Raw genomic sequence first — 21203 nt, forward strand, 5'->3', positions numbered from 1 at the left:
CCAGGGCAGTGGTTCCCATTGGGAGGCAGGAGCAGATGATGTCAGTAGGCCATATATAGGCTTCTAAACACTGGAGGTGGCACTCTACTTCTTAGACAGGATGGCAATCCTCAGTATAGTTTATTATTTAAATCTACATATATTTGTTCTATGAAACATCAGTATGTGTGCTCTGTCTTACAATAAAATAGACATATTTTTCAGCAGAAAAAAATGATGACAATAAATATCATGCACTATCCAGTGATAAGCAAAAGAACAGGTCTGAAGGTTGCAAGTATAAAACCACAAGTATGTTTTAAAATCATATGTATGAGGGGGAAAGCCAGAAAGATACATCGAAATACTGGTAGTCTGAGATTATAGGTATGTTTTTTTCTCTTGTCTTTCCCCTAATCTCATAATGGCAAAAACACTATTGTAAGAGAAGCTTGCTTTTGTTTTCAGGGACAGAATCTTGCTGTGGAGCCCAGGCTGATGTCCAAGGGCTGTGCATCACAAGGTGGCCTCAAACTCTCTGCCTTCTCTCTCTCAGTCCCACATGTGTTCGGATGACAAGCATGCACTGCCATGTCCAGCTATGAGCCTGTCAGTATGGTTTTTAAAACTGTTTTTAACTCACTTTCACATCTATTATGTCATCTGATCTTTATACCAATGCTTTAAGGGGCATTAATGTTAAATAACCGTTTGTGGATTGGCAAGCTGAGATAGTATGTTTATGACTTGCAAACTCCCCCGGTTGCTGGAGGTCCACCTGTGGGCGTTTCTCAGACCTGCTATGTCCTGCCAACACTGGAGCTTCTATAACCCCATCTCAGGTTTCTAGGGCCCTAGGATCTGCTCTCTTCAGAGGGAATAGCTGCTACCTAGAATTGGCCCTGTGCTCCAAAGTTCATGTCTATAGACAAGATGTCCTCAAAAGATGCAATCCCTGCCTCGGCGCTATGGTGAGCTCCCCTCTGGCTGGGTACCCACATGAGTTAAGTTTTTAGAAACGTTGACAGTGACTCGGGAAAGAGAGGACAGGCTGTGTCTGAGAACCAGATCTGACAGCACTTCTCAGCTGTAGTTTCTAGAGAAATGTGACTGTAAAATGGGTTAGTCGCTATCCCATGCAACAGCTTTCCCTAGAGCCAGCCATCTCTTCCGCCTCTCAGAAGTCTGCAAGGCAGTTGGGTGGCTTTGGGGAGGAGAGGCTCCATTCAGGACCCTCCTAGTCCAGTCCAGGGGACTCCATAACAAAGAAGTGGACACCCTGAAAGAAGACCTACCTTTCTCGAGTTAAAAAAGGCAGTACTAGAAGGGCCTTGGAATGCCCGGCCCAGCCCAGGGTGCTCCGCCACCATCCTCCAGCACCAGTGTCTGACTAGTAATGGATGGATTACTACTCCTTACAACTCCTGTTGCTTCTGGGGAAAGGGGATCTAATGCCAGCCCTCCTCATGACTGTCTTGAGGTGTTATCATCCTCAGCTTCTCACTAATGAAGGGGACAGATGGTACCCCGGAAATTAAACCACAACTAAAGACTCTGACTGTGTACCTCATTCTCAGTGGGTCTTTTTTTTTCCAGTGAGGGGGACACGTCAACCTGGAGGTGAAATGAGGGGAGGGGACATGGCCGCTAAGTGCAACACCCACACTCCAGTCAGGGCCTCCCACACTTCAGCGCCCATTGTCTGCGGCCTCTTTTCCTGAGGATGTACTTTAAGGGACTTAAATTAGTAGTTCCCACATTCAACTTGGCCAAGAGCATGGGCTGGGGGAAAAAAAACCGCCCCTCTCCCTTTCCAAGTGAAGAAGTGGGGTGGAGATCTGTGATCCGTGCATTGACAGGCCAGCCGGTCAACGCAAGCTGCCCTGGATATGGTAACTCCATATCCATTCTAGAGTTCTGTGAGCAAATACAGCCTTGGAGTCTGAAGAACATAGTTAAGGAGGCAGAGGAATGTGGAAAGGGATCGCCCACTGAACTGCAAAAACCTTTAAATATCTCTGAACTTTTCCTTTTTTGCTTTTGGCTCTTGCAATGTTTTTGTTTAGTTTTGGTTGCCACGAGGGGACTGTTTTTAGCTGCCTGGCTCCTTCCCCTCCCCTTTTAATTTTCCCTCTTCCTTTGGTACATGCCCCAGCACGAAATCTCCAGTTCTTATCTCACTCAGCAAAACAGACCGGTGCTGATCTGCATACGGGCTCCCCGGGCGGTTCTCTGGCAAAAGCTTCCACAACATTCAAGTTTCCGCGTAACCCTCTTTGACTGAGGATTAACCCCTGAAATCACGCTAGCCGGGGAGGCATTCCTTTGCCTTTGAGTCTGGAAGCGATTTGGGTGCCTGAGCTTTTCTTGCCCCTCTGCGTGGCGCTACCGTGCTTGTGGGGAGAATGCGCGCACTAGATACTAGTGGCATCAAGTCAGGGTAAACTGAGGAGCGAGGGTACTCAGATATTGACTTCCTTTGGCCCAGATCTTGGGGCGCGCGGGGGGGGGGGGGGGGGGCTCTTCCTTTCCGTTTTTCTCAGCCGCTTACGATTCTCCTGGGAGCCCAGGGGACCGAGGCAGGTAGAAAGTGGCTTTTGTTTGCCTGGGATAGGAGTTTGATAGGAGTTTCATTCAAGTTGGGGAGGTGGGGGTGGCGGACTTCTCCCTGGAGAGTATTATCGCTTTTAGGGTTTCAGTAAGAGAGGGAGGCAGAGGATGGCAGACTCAGAGCTCTGTAAACAATTGAGAGCGTTTCCATCCAGGTGCGACTTGGAGATTGAAAGCTAATGATTAGAACAGCAGAAAGACTGAGGAGGGGTGGGGGCACCACAAGGTGTCCTCCGCGTTCTGCGGACTTTGTCCGTCCACGATACCCTTCCTCTGTTCCGAGGGCGCTGGTCTTGCAGCTTGGGTCCTCAAGACCCTCGGCTGAGCCTTCCCCTTGAGGACAGCACCGACCTCCACAGTCTGGCTCGGGTACTAATGGAATCTGTAAAACAATTAAGGATTTCGGTAGGGGTTCACAGCGGCTGGGGGGGCGCGGTGCTTCGTGTGTTCCCCCCATCTCCTTGTCTCACTGTACAGTGGTGCTGTTTATTCCAGGGCAGCCTGTACAGAGATGGGACGGATAAGTGGAGGTCCCAAGTGACTTTCATTTCTAGGCACCTAGCATTCTTCCGGGTTGTGCCGACACGCCCGGGGTTTACCTGCCTGCAGGTCGGCTGAAGGGCGGGCCGTGGAGGTGTGGAGCAGGGTGTGGGCGTGGGAGACGGAGGGTGTGGCCCCGAGAGCCGTTACCAAGGCAAAAACCAAAGCAAAACACCCGCCCGGCGCTTCCCGCGCGACACTCCTGCAATCGCGTCAGATCCTGGCAGGATCTAAGAGGATCCCCGGGATGGAACCACCCCAGGCTTCCCCGGCTGGCGGGGGCGGAGAGAGTTCGGGGGGCCTCGCTGGAGGGCAGGGCAGGGGCCTGTGAAGGGCGAGGCTCTGGCTTGGACTGGAGGAACCCGGGTGCAGAGAACTTGATTCTGCCCAAAGTGTCTGTCTCAAGGGACATCAGTTCCTTAGGGTGTAACGCCGGTGTGTGTGTGTGTGTGTGTGTGTGTGTGTGTGTGTGTGTGTGTGTGTGTAAGAGAGAGACTGAGACTTTCCCTTACGGCTGTAACAATTCAGGTGGCAGGTGCTATGGGGGCAGCGGCACCCGAACAATTCCGCTACTTACCCTAAACTACCTCTCTGTGACCGTCTGATCGCCTTCCCCTCAAAGGCAGGTGCCTCTGTCTTTGCATCTCCGCGTCCTGCCCCCTGTGTGCGCCTGGAGGCTTCTCAGGCAGGTGTACGAGCCCCTGGCGGCATTCGTGCGCTCTTCTAGTCCTTGGTGAGCTAGAGAGACCCACTCGGGACATTGCGCTCAGCCGAGACCTTCGGAATTACTGGCTCAGAACCAGGAACCTGTTTTCAAGGTTCAGACCCATTCTGCCGAGGGAAACTCGAGCCCTACGTCCCATTTTTCCCGCCACCAGATTTGAGGACAGAGGGCCCTACGTTCCGACTTTAAGCCGTACGTGCTCAGACCGGGCGGCAGGGTCCCAGTGCAGCTCTCTGTCCCTGCAGACAGAAACTAGAAACCTGGAGATGGGTTTTTTTTCTCAATATTTCCTGACATCCAGGCGGACCCCCTGTCCCCCACCTCCGCCAAGGCGGGGCGAGTGGAGATCAAAGCGTCCTTTTGCCCAGACCCCCAGCCGTCTTTCCCCAGCCCTCCTTAGCCCTGCGCTGGGTGGCCTCTGATCGCCCCAGATCTTTCCTCTTGCTTTCGCTGAGAATTCCCTGTTCATTTAAAATGTTTTGTGGTTGTTATTAAAAGCCCCAAACCAAACTGACAGCGTCCTATCACTAGCAGCTCCGGTTCCTGGCGAGTCCGGAGGCCCCTGCGTGTGCTGGGGCCGCGGGCGTGGGAGCACGAGGCCGGCCCAACGTCTGCGCTAACCCACGGCTGCTAGCGGGGCCCGCGGCGGCGGAGGTCACACAGGCGGGTAACGGTGTGGATTCACCGGACGGTAACTTTGGGCACCTGCTTCCCGCGAGAGATTGTCACCTCTCCCCCTTCCCTGCCCTCTCCTTGAGCAAAGCCTCTGGCCAGAGAAAGCGCTTTTTCCTGAAGTTTTGGAAAAATGACCACGCATTTTTGAGAAAGGTCGTGCCCGCTTCCCAGCCTCACCTAGTCTGGGCCACTGCCAGGACCCGCCTCCCGAGCACCCTTCCCCCTTCCCCAATCTAGCGGAGGGAGAGATGCCAGGGCGGTGGAGTCATGGCGCTGGCTTGGGCACCATTGGCTCATGCCTGGAACACGCAGCGGCGAATACGCACAACTGGCAGTGCGCCCGGGCGACTCCGGGCCTGATATGGAGAGAGAGGGCGGGCGTGTGTGTGTCCCGGGCGTGCGAGGCGCGCAGGACGCTCGGTGACCGCCCCTTCTCGCACTTGCATCACCAACTCCGCCGTCTCCACCCACCCTTAGCCCCGCCTTCGGCCCTCCTCCACCCCTCCTCTGGCCAGTTTTCCCTGGAAGCTATTAATAGCATTACGTCAGCCTGGGATTGGTAACTTGGAGTTAAGCGAGCGCCTTGCCCGCGCGAGGACTATAAAAGGGGTGATGCAACGCGCTCCCAGCCACAGTCTCACTCTGCGAGGCGTGCTGGGCACGGTGCTTCCCCGGCGGAGCTTACCGGCTAGTCCGCGCTCCCACTGAGTCCTTGGTGCTCGCCCGCCGGCGGGACACAGCGTCCGCCTCTGGCCGCTCTCTGGACCCTGGCCGCCCCGAGCGGAGACTGGAGGTAAGCATTAGAGCTACGCGGTGGAGAGCTGCCCTTCCCTTCTCATCTCCCCATAAGTGACCAGCCCCGGGACCCCTGAGCTACCTGGGACTGGAGCTCTAGTCTCCCGCGCTACAGTCGTTCGGCTGAACTGCTCCTTGGCGCTGCCGCTCTGAGTTGAGATGAAGTTTCTAGTAAAGTGAAAGAACGAACTTTCTCTTTTGAGGCGTGAAAGATGCCCAGGAACGGAGGAGATCGCGCTCTCTCAGCCTGTAGCTAGGAGAGGTCGTCTGGGTGGGTGGTGGGTGCTGGTGCGCGGGGGTGACCCACACTCTCGGGATCGCGGTCCACTCCGTCCCTCACTTGCTGTCCAGACGCCCGAGCGGGAGCCGGAGCCGGTCCCTCCTAACTCCGCAGAGAGGCGCGGTGGCCGCGGCGGGTGGAAGCGCTGCTCCCGGGACCCAGCGAAATGAATGGGGAAGGAACGCTCGGTCCGAGGTCCCGGCACAGCCGCTGGAGGTCGCCTTGCGCTCCCGGGAGCAGAGCTCTAGGCGACAGGACCGCGTAGAGAGCCGCGAGCGAAAGTGAGTTGGGATTAGTTTGGAGGCGGCGAGCGCTAGTGTCGGCGCTGCCCCGGGGCTGAGTGCGGAGAGGTCCCGGCACCAGCTGAAGTCGAGCGTCTGGGCTTGGGACGTCAGCTCCAGCCTCGCTCGCTGTTGCCTTGGCTCTGGCTTTCTTATAACCGGTCCTTGGATTTCTTTGCTTTGTGTAGTCGAAGAGAACCTCGGGGACCGGATCGAACGGGAGGGGGGACCAGGGTGTGGAACCACTTGCACAAGCGTGTGTGTGTGTGTGTGTGTGTGTGTGTGTGTGTGTTGGGGGTTGTTGTATGTGTGTATTGTGTTGGGGGTTGTCTCACTCTGTAATCCAGACTGCCCTTAAACTCCTGGTGATCCCCCTGCCTCAGACTCCCAAGTGCTGAGATTACAGGCCACCACTCCCAGCACCTCTCTGCTTGTGCTAGAGCCGTGTGCTGTGTGGTTCATCGGGCCAGGTTTTGACTGAAGATTTTCAGTTTTTAGAGTGAAATAACCGAAATAGAAGGAGCCAGAAAGGGATCTTGGGTGAGAAAGTGGCTTCCCACCCGGTGTTTCTAACCATCCATTCTCTGAGGCAGGAAGGGAGAGGGGCTTCCCTTGCCATCCCTGCCTCCTATCTTTCTTCTCTTGGTCGGTTCTCTGCTCCGACCCCACTCATTTTCAACTCCCGTTTTTTAAACTTCCTCCTAGCTATTTTATTTTCCTTAAGTTCACATGTAGATCACAGGCTTTCTTATTCAATTAAGGGAGTTGCCAAGCTCAATTATTTAAAATTTTTATTCTCCCTCTGCCATGTTTGGCTTTTTTTGAGACAGGGTCTCCCTATATAACCCAGGCTCCCTTCAAACTCATGGCAATCCTCCAGCCTCAGTTCCCAAGTGCTGGGATTACAGGCATGTGTCACCAAGAGAGCACATGTTTTGCATGTAGCATTTGTTGTGGGATAATGTTACCACAGACAGGCTCTTGCCTGGGGGCCGAGGTTGAGGTTGTTCCTGAGCTTTCAGAGGTTGCTGACCAGGTGGAGACCAAGCGCCCATCGTCTGTGGCTATCTAAATCTTTTGTCTGCACACCCGTTTCTTATGTGACCCCTTCCTGTCTGTCCAAGCCTCCTCTGTGAAGGTTCCAGATGTGGGACTCTTGACCTACTGCTACCTGGCTCTGCCTACGGTTGCTGTCGCAGAACGTGGTCTCAGCAGCTCGGCTGGACTGGACCACCCTCCTGCTCTGTGAGTTTAGGCAGATTGCTTCCCTTCTGGACCTCAGTTTACTAAATGACAAAATGAGGATCTGATCTAGACAGTTCTAAGGCTGGGTCCCTCTTACAGGCACCTTTAGCCAGAGCCTGTGTGACTGATTCCTTAAGGAACTGGCTCCAGGGTAATCCAGCCAGGGGAGGAGGGACATGGCCAGGACACCACAGAAACTTCAAGAGAGAAAAGGGTTTTAGAACACAACAGCAGTGGAGAAGTGCTGATACCAGCAATAGTGGAGTGGACGTTACCTGGTGTCTCGGGAACTCAGGGCCACATACAGTTATGACAGGTGGACCTGAAATTCTCGAGGGTTCCAGTCAGTTCCCCACGAATAGAACTACACTGAATTGGCAACCAAATCAGCTTCCCTGAAGGGGACGGTGGAGTCCGAAGGTGTGTGTGTGTGTGTGTGTGTGTGTGTGTTGATCTCTTATGTTTTCAAGTGTGTGTGTGTGTGTGTGTGTGTGTGTGTTTCTTCACAGCCTGGGGAGGGAATTGGCAGCTCAGTCAGAGTTTTCAGATAGTAACTGAAGGTCAGGGAGCCTCCGGCTCCCAAGTGGGTGATCAGTTACTGAGTGGCAGACTGAGACCTGGAGATAGTCGCTGACCCTGAAGCCCAGCCTTGCAGCACCAGCCTGCAAGCAGGAGACAGACAGGATGTGGAGAGCCAGGGAAAGGCTACCCACTCCCGACTAGACTACTAACAGGTTGGTTTGCAGATGGCTCAGGGGAAGGAAGTGGGAATCAAAAGTGAAATTTCAAAGCCATTGTACCTACTCAGTAATAAAAATCTAGGAGTTGAACTTCCAGTTAAATAAATGAGTGAAGTTTCACTTTCTTGAAAATGATGTGGCCAACGATATGACCCAGTTTCTGATTGGAAGTCATGAAGCAGAAACAGAATGCCAGTCCTGAAGCAAATTCAGAAGACAGTTTTATGATCAGCGTAGAGAGTTCACTCAGCTCTCCCCTCTTTGCTGTGCTGGGTGTGGTAGAGGGCCCCTGAAAACAAGCCCAAGTTTTAGACTTTGTTTCCCTGGTGGGCACAGCCTGGCTCTAGGCTGACTCTCTGGAGGTGACTATCCAAGACAACCAGAAAGAACAGGAGCCCGAATCTTTACAGATGGAGCCACTTGATTAGCAGAAAGGCTTTCTTAACAACTTTACAACATGCTTTGTGTCCCCAAATAAGCTCCACCCTCAGCTTTTCACAAAAACATTCCATACCATTGACATTCCTCAGTTTCTTCCTGTCTTTACTCTAAGGAGGATGGGGAAAGTCCCAGACAGCAGACTCTAAGCCCCAGGGGCTCATTAGGAAACTTAGCTGGGTGTCTAAAGGGACAAACTCAACTGCTGTGCTCAAACTCTAAGTGCAGATGAGCCATCCAGTCCTGCAAACGAAGGCCAGGCCAGGCCAGCGGCAGCTCTGAATCCCATCCTTTCGCGGCTTGTTTTGTTTTGGGTAAAACTGGAAAGCAGGGGAAGCTCGGGTGCTTCAGAAGCCAGAGGAACAGCCCCAGCCACAAGCTGACAGGAGTCAGTGAAGGGGCCTTCAGTTCTTGGTGCCTGCTGTTTGGGAGTGAATTGTATGCATTTCTTGAGTTCTCCTGACTAGTGGAGGGCAGCATTTGCTGGCCTGGAATTTCTGCCTCCACCTGTGGGCCTTAGATCTCCACCGTCAGGGACATTTAACATCAGAAAAGGTGACCAGACAGACCCCACTGAGTCTCCACAGGAGGGCAGCCAGCCCTCTGCAGGAGATCCTTGGAGGACCAGTGAAGCTCCTGGTGGTATGGATGTTTTCCAGGGCCTCATCTTACATGATTTTCTAAGTCCCTCACACCACTCTTGGGGAAATGGGGTACTTGTCATCAGCCTACCTTTGGGGAAGAAAAAGGAGCCACTAGGGTACAGTCACAACACGTAACTAAGTAGTCTCCAAATCCTGATTTTTTTTCCTTCTAGTCCTGGTTTGGGAATTTTATGGCTAAAACAGCCCGTTTAAACTTCCACCTGGATGCAGGCAGTAGCTGAGTGTGTACTCGATATAAAAAGACTAGCAATTCTTTGAACAGAGTTCAGAGATTCCCTGGGAATTGTTGCTTAGTAGCCCCGCCACGGTTTCTTTCTGGACTTCCCATCTGCTTCCACTCACTCTCCAAACTTTTGCTCTGGGTTTTTGTTTGTTTGTTGTTGTTGAGTGAAGAAAATATTCGGGTATGCAGCGTATAAAGACCATGAGTTCTGAAGCCGAGCAAAAGGAATCCCCGTGCCCGGCACTATCCCACGTTGGTGTGCTCTGTCTAAATCTCAGTTAATGTGAGAGATTTGCCAGAAGACTTCCTGTCCTCTGGGACTTGACTGACCACTGTAGGCAGATACAGTCCTGCTCACTCACTGCTCCTGCTTGGGGAGGGTGGGAGTCCCAGCTGGGAAAGCAGAGGACCTCAGGGTGTTTTTCCAGATGACTTCTGCCCTTGGTGTCCCTTTAGTGCCCCTGTGGATTAGCAGGCCTATAGAATGATGAGGCCATCAGGCGGCGTGGGCCAGTGCCGAGCCTGCTCTGGGACAGTTTTGGCACTGGTTTGCTGGCTTGGGGGGGTTCTCAGCCAGTTTCCCGATGAAGACTGAGTCGCATAGAGCTGAATGACCTGCTCCTTTGTGACCAGGCCCATTCCCCGTCCCCTCTGCCCCTATTCCAAGCCTCTCTCCTTGTACCTCAGAGCTAAACAACACCCCCATAAATCCAGATCTTCTCCGGAAGTCCTTTGCTTTGCCGGCCTTCTCATTAAGAAGGGGCTCCTTGTTCCCAAAGAACCTGAATTTCCACCATTACCACCCCCTGCCCAAGGACTGGGGTAAAGAAACACACCCAGCTTCCTCGTTCCCACTCCCAGGCCCAGCTTCCTGCAGGAGAAACTTCCGCCAGAGTCGTGGAATTCAAGGCCCCAGCTTCCTGCTTCTACTTCCACTCACTGGCAGATTTGTTTTGATTTCAGGTGTCTTTCCAGTTTCTTTTTGAAAAAGAGACTAAAACCAGGATTCCAAAAGGTGCTGGTTTGGGTTTTAATGTTTTTGTTTGTTTGTTTGTTCTCTTGGGGGACTGAGGCCACATCTGCATACTCTGTATACCAGCCAAGCTAATAGAAGAGGAGCTTACATCACAAAGTCAGCCCTCTCAAACTTTCAGTCACCTTTGAGCTGTGTGTTTAAAAATTTGTTTTACGGGCTGGAGAGATGGCTCAGCCATTTAAGGCTAGGCTCACAACCAAAAATATAAAAATTTGTTTTACTCACAATGAGGATAGTATGAAAAAAAAAACCTTTTTGGTGATCTGTTGACGTTAATTAGCGTAGCTTTCGTGAGCATGGGTCTGGGGTTAGTTACTAGAATATGGGCAACTTAGCCTGTGGCTACACAACTGAATTTAAGTGACCCCTTTCACCAGCAGGGGTTCACTGCTAACAGCTCCTAGGTAAGGGTTGGGACCTCAAGCTGGGACCTAATCCATGCTGGAATGTTGATAGGCTCAATCTTACAGGGTCCTCTGAAGGTAACCACAGCTGCCTGGGGTTCCTGAGCAGAACAGCCATGTCGTGTCCAGAAAACAGGGGTTCACAACGCTCTCCCCATCTTCCTGCTCTTTCGTCCTTTTAGCCCCCGTTGTTCCCTGAGCCATGAACGTGTGTGTGCTCTCGTAAGTGAGCACTTGTTGAGAACAGAACACTTGACAACCACCTATTCTCAGCACTTTGCCTAGCCAGCCTGCATTAAGCACTGCAGGAAGAAGCTGGCCAGGGTTGAGGACAGCACTGGTCAGGGGTGAACATACATACTTAGGAGACAGTTTGACAACATGTCCACTTAGCAAAACAACAGTAATATGTTCTCACTTATTCCCTGTAATTCTCCAGCCATGGGCAAGAGACGGGCATGAAATGAAACAAACCAGAAGCCCAGGGACTGATGGGACTTTGGGGTGGGCTATACTTTGGCATGGTTAGATCCCATGCCCCAGGACCCCTGAAGCAGTTTGGGCTTAATTTTTTCTTTCAGCAAAATGATGCTTCAACATCCAGGCCAGGTCTCTGCCTCAGAGGTCAGTGCGTCTGCCATCGTTCCCTGCCTCTCACCTCCTGGATCCCTGGTATTTGAGGATTTTGCTAACCTGACACCCTTTGTCAAGGAAGAGCTGAGGTTCGCCATCCAGAATAAGCACCTGTGCCACCGGATGTCCTCTGCACTGGAGTCGGTTACCATCAACAACAGACCCCTGGAGATGTCAGTCACGAAATCGGAGGTGGGTTCTGCCAACACACATCTGTTCTCTCAGTACGCATTTATCACACCCACTCCATGGTCCAGAGCATGCAGGAGGCTAGAGCTGGGGATAAGAATCAACAAAAGCACTGTCCTTGGGGAGCTTCAATTCTATTGTCTACGGATAATGGAATAGAGCCTAGAACACACGAATGAGCAGGTAGAGTGTGCACCTGTGAATAAGCAGATACAGTGTACCTGTGTGTGTGATCAAGAGGCTGGAACAGGAAGATCTAGAGAGCGGTGAGTTTGAGGTCATTCTGAGACATACGAAGATATGAGAGAGAGAGAGAATTGTGGTAAATAAACAGCTGGAGAGACCCATACAAAGGGATGACTCAGCAGTTCAGAACATTTGCTGCTCCTGCAGAGGACACAGGTTCAATTCCCAGGACCCACCTGGTGGCTCACAGTTGTCTGCGCCTCCAACATCCTCTTCTGGCCTCTCTGCAGGCAACTGCACAAGCGTGTCTCACATATGTAAATGCAGGCAAACACTCATGCATGCAAAATACAAAATCTTTTTAAGAACACCAGAAGGGGGGCAAGAGAAGCATGTGTGTGTAAATGAAAACACGTGCAGGGAAAGGCTTGTACACATACAATGAAACTAATTCTTTTTTTTTTTTTTTTTTTTTAAGAAAAGAAAGGTGTTCAGAGAATAGGTAAAGGTGAGGTTGTCATTTTAAATTAGGAGAGCAGGGAGAATGCCACTAGTCATGGCCTTGGAGCTAGGACTTGAGGAGAGGGTGTCGTGTGGGAAGGGTATTCCCTAAGGGACCCTCCATGTACAAAGATGAAGTTCCAGGCTAGGCTAGTGCTGAGATGTGGCTGGCTTCTGGATCTAACATGAGGGTAGAGCTGCTGTAGGTATGGATGGCGTGTGGAAGAGAATGGGAGTGTCCGTTTGCTTCAGGGCTTGGGACTGTAGGAGGCCAGGTGGAGCAAGAGCAGAAATTGTGTCCTCGTAAGCTGTCGATCAGAAAGTGCAAATGTGAGCTGGGCGTCATCAAACTACGCATGGTGCTTGAAGATGTGAGTTATTATGGAGTCTTTCTGAAGAAGTGGAGTGTGATGGTGATTCTCATCACCATCAGGACCCAAAGACCAGGAGGTAGCCCTGCTCTTGTTGGCAACAGTGCTCTGGGCTCACACCCACTCCTACACATGCACTGTTCTGTGTTGAGAAACCGTCCCATAAGACTCCTGGGATAATAGGCTCGGTTACTGAACCGTGGTTGCCGGTGACTTTGCTGCTTCAAGAGCGTCAGAGATGAACTCTTGCGCCTCTGTTAACCTTTCTCAGCTGGGAATAGTTCAGGCTTACTTAATGTGTGTGACTGCAGCCCTGGGGCGAAGCTGGTGCAAAAGCTATGCCTTGAAAGAGAGGCTGAGGACTGGGGTCACAGCTCAGTGGTGAGTGTAAGGTCTGGGGTTTGATCCCTAGCACCGGGGTAAAGCTAGACTGGGTGATAGTCTTCATGACTGTTTGATTTCTCCTGCTGAGGACTGACGTTTGTGGAAGGTCTGAGGGGAACCTGGCTCATAGCATCCAATGAATGGGAACAGGCATTATTTATGATGCTGTTGCCATGGATGCCGTTGGGGGTATTAACTGTGCTCCCAGCTAACTCAGAGGTCAGAGAGGGTCCCACAAAACAGTTGCAGGTATCAAGTCCAGTACTGGAGAGTGCCTGGGACATTCTAGGAGATTTTTTTCCCTAATAATATGGTCTGAAACAACAAGATACAGTAGTAGGAAAAAATGGGGAAGGGAGGCTAGATAGACATGTGGATGGACAGGGCAGGACAGTTGGAGAATCTCTGGAGAAGATTAATGAATGTATGTGCACTGTGTGCATGCCTGGGGCCCATGGAGGCCAGAAGAGGGTTTTGGGTCCCCTGGTTGTGAGCCACCATGTGGATGCTGGGAACCAAACCAAATTCCCCACAAGAGCAGCAAACGCTCTTAACCACTGAGCCATCTCTCTGTGCACCCACCATGCACTAATGTGTTTGTGTGTGTGGTTTTTATATTTATTGGGTCTGTGACCCTGAGACATGAAAGACAGAAATTCCTCTTCCATTATTCTCTCCTGAGCTTTGCTTCTCTAGATTGTGAGACCTCCATCTCAACCCACAGTCAGTGTCGTCTGGTCCAAAAGGATAGGAAAAGGTCAGGAGTGGGTCAGTCATGGCCTCCTAAAGCTGACAGGGTCTGACATTGGCCAGCCCACCATGGACTTTGGCCTTAAGCAGAGTTCAGTGGCCAGATGTGGCCATTGCTCATCAGTCTGTAGACTGAATCGGGTCTGGGTGGACATCCATGAAGGACTGTACTCCCCAAAGCTGAACAGGGCTCTGTTCTCTGAAAGCCCCAGTATTGATTCAGAATGAGGCGCAGGACATCAGTATGATTTGCTGGCTGAATCGACAAATGGTTCAATTCACTACCCCAAGTAGCATCCAGCTGTGAGCTAATACCATTTTAGTGCTGTTAATGGTCTCAAGTCCCTCTTCTCCAGGAGCTCAGACTTCATGGGAAGGGTGTGCCGTGGTGCTCCTGTAAAGGTTAGTTATTTTCCTGTCACTGTGACTGAATGGTGACATTTGGAGAAGTGTGTTTGGGCTCACAGTGCAGGGGATAGGTACAGTCCTTCACACGGGGAAGACATGGCAGCTGGGGAAGTTCTGGGCACAGTGGAGAGCTTGTGCACAGTGGTGAGAGCTTGTGCACATCTTTGTGGTTCAAGAAGCAAAGCTCTGATAGAAGTGGGTCAGGACTATAACCCTTCCCTCCTTGCGCCGTGACCCACCTGCTGGCCGTGTCTCCCTCCTCCACTAGCTGGGCCTCCCATCCCGAAAGTCTCGTAACTTCCCAAATCAGCACTATTAACAAGAGAGTGTGGCCAGGGAATGATCTGGAGGTAATTCCTGGCCTCAGAGGAAAGGACACACTTATAATTAGTAGCAATAGTTATCAATTTAAAATTGAAATTCCTTCAAAATCCAAATGTATTTTTAAAGTAGATTAGATTTTAATTTACTAATTTCAAATGTAATTCTATTAATGAATAGAATTTTTATTTTAGATTTTGTTATTTATTCTCAAGTGTGTATGCATGCACGTGTATGTAGGAAGTTCACACAAAAATCTAGAGCATGAGGCTGGAGAAGTGGATCAGTGGTTAAGAGCACTTGCTGCTCTTCCAGAGGACTACAGTTCCCAGCACCCCACTCCTAGCACCCACATTGGGTGGCTCACAGGAGCCTGTAACTCCAGCTCCAGGGGATCCAACGCTCTCTTCTGGCTTCTGAAAGCACCATGAATGCATGTGGTAGATCTACACACAGACCAGCATAGATTTACAAACATACACACATGTGATTAAAAACAAACAAGATCCCCAAATCAAAATACCCACAGCATTGATATTTTGGGTTCACGGTGGCTTAACTGTGCCTGTGGGGTTTTATAGGCGGCCCCCGAAGAAGATGAGAGGAAAAGGAGGCGGCGGGAAAGAAATAAGATTGCAGCCGCCAAGTGTCGAAACAAGAAAAAAGAGAAGACCGAGTGTCTGCAGAAAGTGAGTACTGGCCAAGCGTGCCCTTGCACGGTGCCTAAGCCTGCCCTCATCAGCCTGTGCCATTGGCAGAGGGGGTTGTGGGTAGTGCAGAAATGCCAGCTGTGGGCAGAGGAAGGAGCAATGCTGTTAGCATGAAGGAGAGGACTCTGGATATACAGAGTGAAGATTTGTGGGTTGCAAAACTTCAGTATCCAGGGCTAGCAAGCTGGCTCCAAAGAGCTTGCCATGCAAGCCCAGCAACCTGGGTTCGATACTGTGGAAGGAGAGGACTGGTGACCTCCACAGGCATGCTGTGGCTCAAACCGGTCCACATACCCCCAGCAGTGTCCAGACTTTCAGGTTCACGAGGCTTTGTTCGCCAGTTTCACCAAATAGAACAAAACAATAAATCCCGCGACCGCCTTGACTCTCAAGCAAAGCCTATCTTACTCCCCAGCTTGCTCTGGGAAGCTGGAAGTAGTACTGTGTTCCTGCCTGGGTCTCCATCTTGCTCCCTTCCCCCTGCTTACCCAGCACTTTGAGTCCCCTGGCAGGCTGTCACCCCAAAAGGAACACGAGAGGTTCACAGCATGGGTTCACAGGCAAGGCAGGCCACGGAGCCTGGAAGTCTCTGCAGGGCCCATGTCTGCTCCCCCAGGTGTGTGCCTCTGGTCCTGGGATCTCAGCCTTTTGCTTTAGGGTCAGTGAAAACCTGGGAAGCTTTGTGTTTCTGAGTACACCTCTGTGGGTATGAGTCTTGGTGAGATCAGAAGTTCAGAGGACACACTACACCACCAGTGTGGACCCCAGGCCCTGTGGGGACCAGATGCCCTAGACAGCCAACTGGAGCAACCCTCTCTGAGCCCTTAGTGTTAAGGCAGCCTCAGCAAGCAAGGCAGCCTGGCTCAGTGGTATCTCCAAGCCTCCGCTCACATGAGCCCCAATTTCAGAGGCCTCTCCAGGGTCTATACCACCCCTTGCCTAGTTCTGACTTCCCATCTTTGGGGTAGGATGGTTCCCCCAGCAGACCTCTCCAGCTTGATGAGCCCCATCCATGGTTTCCAGGTGGTTGCTCCTACCTCGCCGATCTTTGGCTCCCTCCATAACGCCTCTGTCCATTGTCCCTCAGGAGTCAGAGAAGCTGGAAAGTGTGAATGCCGAGCTGAAGGCCCAGATTGAGGAGTTGAAAAATGAGAAGCAGCACTTGATATACATGCTCAACCTGCACCGGCCCACATGTATTGTCCGGGCTCAGAATGGGCGGACCCCAGAGGATGAGAGGAACCTCTTTATCCAGCAGATAAAAGAAGGGACATTGCAGAGCTAAACAGTGGCGGGGGGCAACTGGGGAGTCCTTATTGAATCCTCCTTTTCCACCCTAAACCCTGAAGCCATTGGAACGCTGGCTTCCTGTGCACTTCGAGAATCTCAGCAGCCCAGAGCCGCGGGGGCAGGAGGGTCAGTGGTGACTACTGCGTTGTCCCATTCTGCCCCGGAGTGAACTGCGGCGCAGAGCAAGAGCATCCCTTGTCTCACTAACTCCAGGATTTAGGCCTTACCATCCTGGCCATTCTCAGATGATCTAGCTGGCCCCTGGCTGGGGTCCCATGCAAAGCAGGATGCCCACTAATGGGATTCGTGCCTCGGTAGGTGGGGTGGGACCACATCCCCCACTGCAGCTGACACCATCCTTCCTAGGGAATATGGAGCGGGAATGCTCACTATGGAGGTTGTCTAATGGCCAGGGTGTGCTTCTAGAAAATACGCTGCTACGCCCCAGAATGACTGTGCTCGCTTCAGAGCCAGGCGTTGTGCTAGTTGGATGTTTGTTTGTCTTGCACAACGCTGTCGTGATTTTTCCAGGAGTTTCATCAGAACTGATTTCTGCGAGTTTGGGAGTCTGCCGTCATGGACAGTATCCCTCAAAAGCATTCAGGTGGCCACATAAGTTTTCCTGGCCCAGAGGGGTAAAAGTGGCCTGATGGCCAGCTGTGCCATTTTGTGTTGACAGAGGACGCCTCCTCTTCCTGAACCCACTGCTGAGGAAGAACCTGGGCTTGACAGCAGGTCCTTGGCTGCAAACTGTTACAATGTCACAGAAAGAAGGCACAAAGAAAGTCCAACTTCCAAAGGGCAGGACTCTTCCTTCCCACTCAGTGACGGGTCAGGAGTGAGTTCTAGACTAGGCGAGCCAAAGATACTCCCATTTCCTTTCATCATGGCCGGAAACCACAGCCCGTGAAGAAGCGTGTTTGAAGCCAAGTGCAGGACCAGGCTTCTTTCTGCACTGTAGACTGTTAATGGCATTGTTTTTGTTTTTGAGATACGGCCCAGAGCATTTCAGCTGGGAGGCCCCTCCCTCTGGTCACCAGGACTCTGGCTACTGTTAAAATTCTGACGTTTCTGTGAAATCTTCAGAGTGTTTAATCTTACTCAATTGTATCATTACAATTTTCTGTGAGAGAAAGTATTATTTATCCCAGTATTCCTAGCCTGTCAACATAATAAATATCAGAATAAGACATGGTAAACCTAAAGTGTTGGGCTGGTTTCTACTAAGTCTTTTGAAAATAGTAGCTCTGCCTCTCTGTTATGGGGTGATTAGCATTGAGTATTTGGGGACGCCTTCCTTTGTTCATGGGGAGAACACTAGATAGGGCAGTTGGGTTTGTTTGTTTGTTTGTTTTTAATGTGTATGGGTGTTTTATCTGCACGTGTGTCTGTGTACCACATGCATACAGTGCCTGAGGAGGCCGCAAGAGGGCGTTGGATTCCCCTGGAACTGGAGTTGCAGAGGGTCATGAGCCACTTATGTGGGTGCTGGGAGTGGAACCCAGATCCTTTCCAAGAGCACTGACTGCTGCTGCTGACTGCTGATCCATCTCTCCGGCTCAACTTATTTTTAAGTATATGTGTGCATGTATATTTGTGTAGGGGTGCACCCATGAGTGCAGTTGCCCATGGAGACCTGGCCCAGGCTGATGACTTCTAACCCTGAGCCTCCATCTGTTGCTTGATGCTCAGTTTCTCGTCAATAAACCCTGAAACAACACTACACATGTCCTTCACACCAACTGTTTGGCACTAAGATAGTTTCTTTGTTTTTAAGAGTCTCACTGTGTAGCCCTCCGTGGCCTGGAACTCCCAGAGTGCTGCCTCTGCATCCAGAATGCTGAGTTTAAAGGTCTGCTCCATCATACCTGGCTTATGATAGATTTTTTTAATGTAAAATTCAAATAGCTAAATATTTTAGTCATCAGTTTCTCTGATCATATAAATATGCCTAAAACATACACGTGTTTTCAGCTTGGGCCTTTTCACAAATTACATTTAGTTTCAAAGGGGATGGCACATGTGTGCGCCGCCATAGCATGCCTTAGCAGGTAAGGGGGCGCCTTGTGGGAGGGGTCGTTTTCTCCTCCCACTGCGTGGGTCCTGGGAACTGAACTCACATGCTGAGCCTTCTTGAGCTTGCCTCTGCCACAGTGCTCCTCAAACACAAGTATCCTAGACCTGTTAACATCCAGATGTGCGCTTCCCAGCACACCTGTGCATTTCAAATATCAGGAAAGAATGGGAACGGGGTTGGGGAAGGAAGTGGGACAATTTTGGACAAGATGGATAAAGTTGTTCCAAGAAAGGTAATGCTAATTTTCTGGAATTTCCTGACCCAGTGATTTCTCCCTCTCTTGTCTTCCTCCCATTTGCAGTACTGGGACTGAACCTAGGCCTTGCGCTCGCTAATCAAGAACCCTGCAGCAAGCCCTCCCTGCCTGGCAAGCCAGCAGGGGAGTCTAAATCTCAATAGACACAGGTTTACTTTCAGTGGCCATGTGTAAAAGAAGCTGGAAATAACAAGTGGCCTCTCTGCTACCACCCCTGAACGCAGTCCTTAAGAAAACTGCATTAACTGGTTTGTGAGGTGGGGTGAGCCACAGCAGGAGTGGAGGTCTGGAGACAGTATCTGAGAGTCAGTTCTTTATTCCACAACATGGGACCTGGAGACCAACTCAGGTCATCAAGCTTGGAGGCAAACCCTTTACTGGCTTAGCCGGCTTGCCGGCACTATGTACCCATTTGTTTAAACTGTTATGTGGTCCCTTTAAACATGTCACAGGCATGATTGTATTTCTGGTTGTTCCCAATCAGTAAAGAGTCATCTACCAATCTAGCTAATCTGTATCTTAATGGAGGGGAGGAAATAAAAAAACAACAAAACAAAAACCCGCAGTGCCCTTATCCCTCGGCTGTGGTAGAGGTACTTCCCTGAAGTCAATAGATGGCAGTGGGTCAGAGAGGAGAGGGAAAGATGCTTCCTGTGAGAAAAACGAATCTGAAAAGTTTTCTGCTTTGGCATTTAAAAAGAGCGAGCTTCGCTGACACTTGTCATCCCTTGCAACACCTCCCCACCCCTCCACCCCGCCCCCCACTCTTTTCCCCACCTCCCCATCCACTCTTCACAAGGAGCAGCCAGGCTAGGAGTCTGGGAGAATAGACTTAGATGGGGCAGGAGGAATAAACATTTGGAGGGCCACCTCCAGTTCTTCAGATGCCTCCAGCCTGTTGGAAATGTCTCTTCTGAGGTCAGATGCTGCTGTCTTTGGGTCTGGGTCTGCCTGGAAGGAGGCAGGCTTCATGCAATGAACATTCTTCTGGGTTGTGGCTCTAAACTCCAGGCGCTTCTGGTCTCATCAAAAATTGCTCTGGGGTCAAGCTAGGTGGTACATGCCTGGTGGATCTCTGGTCAAGGCTAGCCTAGTCTACTTAGTGAGTTCCAGGTAAGCCAGGGCTACACAGTGAGATCTTGTCTCAAAATATAAAAATAAGTATACTTTTGAAGAAATTTGCACTGAGCTGCCAAGCATGAATGAGGTTGAATGCTAATTCCAGCTAGCATTCATTGACTAGGACAACATGCTAGACATTTCATGCATCATTCCATGTGTTAGCTAGCTCTCTGTCACTGTAACAAATTACCCGAGATAAACAAAAAGAGAAATGATGGGCTGGTGAGATGGCTCCATGAGTCAAGGTCTTGCTGTCAAGTCTGAGTCCAGTCCCACACAATGAAAGGAGAGACTCAATTTCTACAAGCTATCCTCTGACCACATGTGTACTATGGCGCATACATGCCCCCAACCCATACAGACACAGACACAGACACACACAGACACACAGACACACAGACATAGACACACACAGACACACACACACACACACACACACACACACACACACACACACACACACACACACACACACACACACACGCATACACACACACACACACACACACACACACACACACACACACACACACACACACGCATACACACACACACACACACACACACACACACACACACACACACACGCACTCACACAAAATAAATACAGTAAGACATTTTTAAGAGGAAAGCAGGACTAAGAAGATGGCTGAGTGGTTCAAGGTCTTACCACATGAGTGTAAGGACCCGAGTTCAGAACCTATGTGACATGGGTTCTGAAGTCAGGTGGACATGGTGGCCTGCCTGTAATTCTAGATTTAAAGAACAGAGACAGGGGCATGCCCAGAGCAAGCAGGCTAGCCAGAGTAGCCATGTCTCCATATCTGGGTGTGCCTGAGAAAATCAACCTTGGGCTCCACCTGTGCATGTGCAAACACCATTCACACATGCATGAAAAACTGAAAAAGAGAAAAAAGTCTGGTTTGGTTCACAGTTTACAAGTGTTAGCCCATGATAGGTTCCTCTTGTTCCTCTGGCCTGTGTGGATGCAGCAAAATCCTGAGAGGGAGTGTGTGGTGGGTCAAAATCACTTCAGCCCAGGAAGCACAGAGTATAAGAGGAGGTGAGGGTAGGGTCCCATGGTCTCCCTTAAAGGCACATCCTCGTGACACAGGACCTCCCATAGGGCCCTACCTCCGCACAGCTCAGGGACTCCTGGTGCCTTTAGCACAGGGGCTTGGGGGTCATTCCATCCACTCCTCAAAAGCATTGCTCCATTCCACAGGTGAAGAAGTAGGGACTCCAAAGCTTGCTCAACGTCCCTCGACTGACCCGAGATTGAAGGCTACGCTTTTTAAAACCAAACGGTTTCGAACAGGAGTTCCAAGAGTGTATGTGTTATGTGCATGAATGGAAAGACACAAGACATA

At 50.9% G+C, this 21203-nt stretch overlaps 1 protein-coding gene across 1 annotated transcript; it reads left to right on the plus strand.

Moving 5' to 3' along the window:
* Positions 1-5129: 5129 nt before the first annotated feature.
* On the plus strand, positions 5130-17551 carry Atf3 (activating transcription factor 3). Its single transcript, XM_036202691.1, has 4 exons — positions 5130-5321; positions 11217-11460; positions 14960-15067; positions 16176-17551. The coding sequence occupies exons 2-4, from the start codon at positions 11221-11223 to the stop codon at positions 16371-16373; spliced, it is 546 nt and encodes a 181-aa protein (XP_036058584.1). The 5' UTR covers positions 5130-5321; positions 11217-11220; the 3' UTR covers positions 16374-17551.
* The last annotated feature ends 3652 nt before the right edge of the window (positions 17552-21203 follow it).

The sequence above is a fragment of the Onychomys torridus genome, chromosome 11 (genome assembly GCF_903995425.1).
Source record: "Onychomys torridus chromosome 11, mOncTor1.1, whole genome shotgun sequence".
Lineage (NCBI taxonomy): Eukaryota > Metazoa > Chordata > Mammalia > Rodentia > Cricetidae > Onychomys > Onychomys torridus.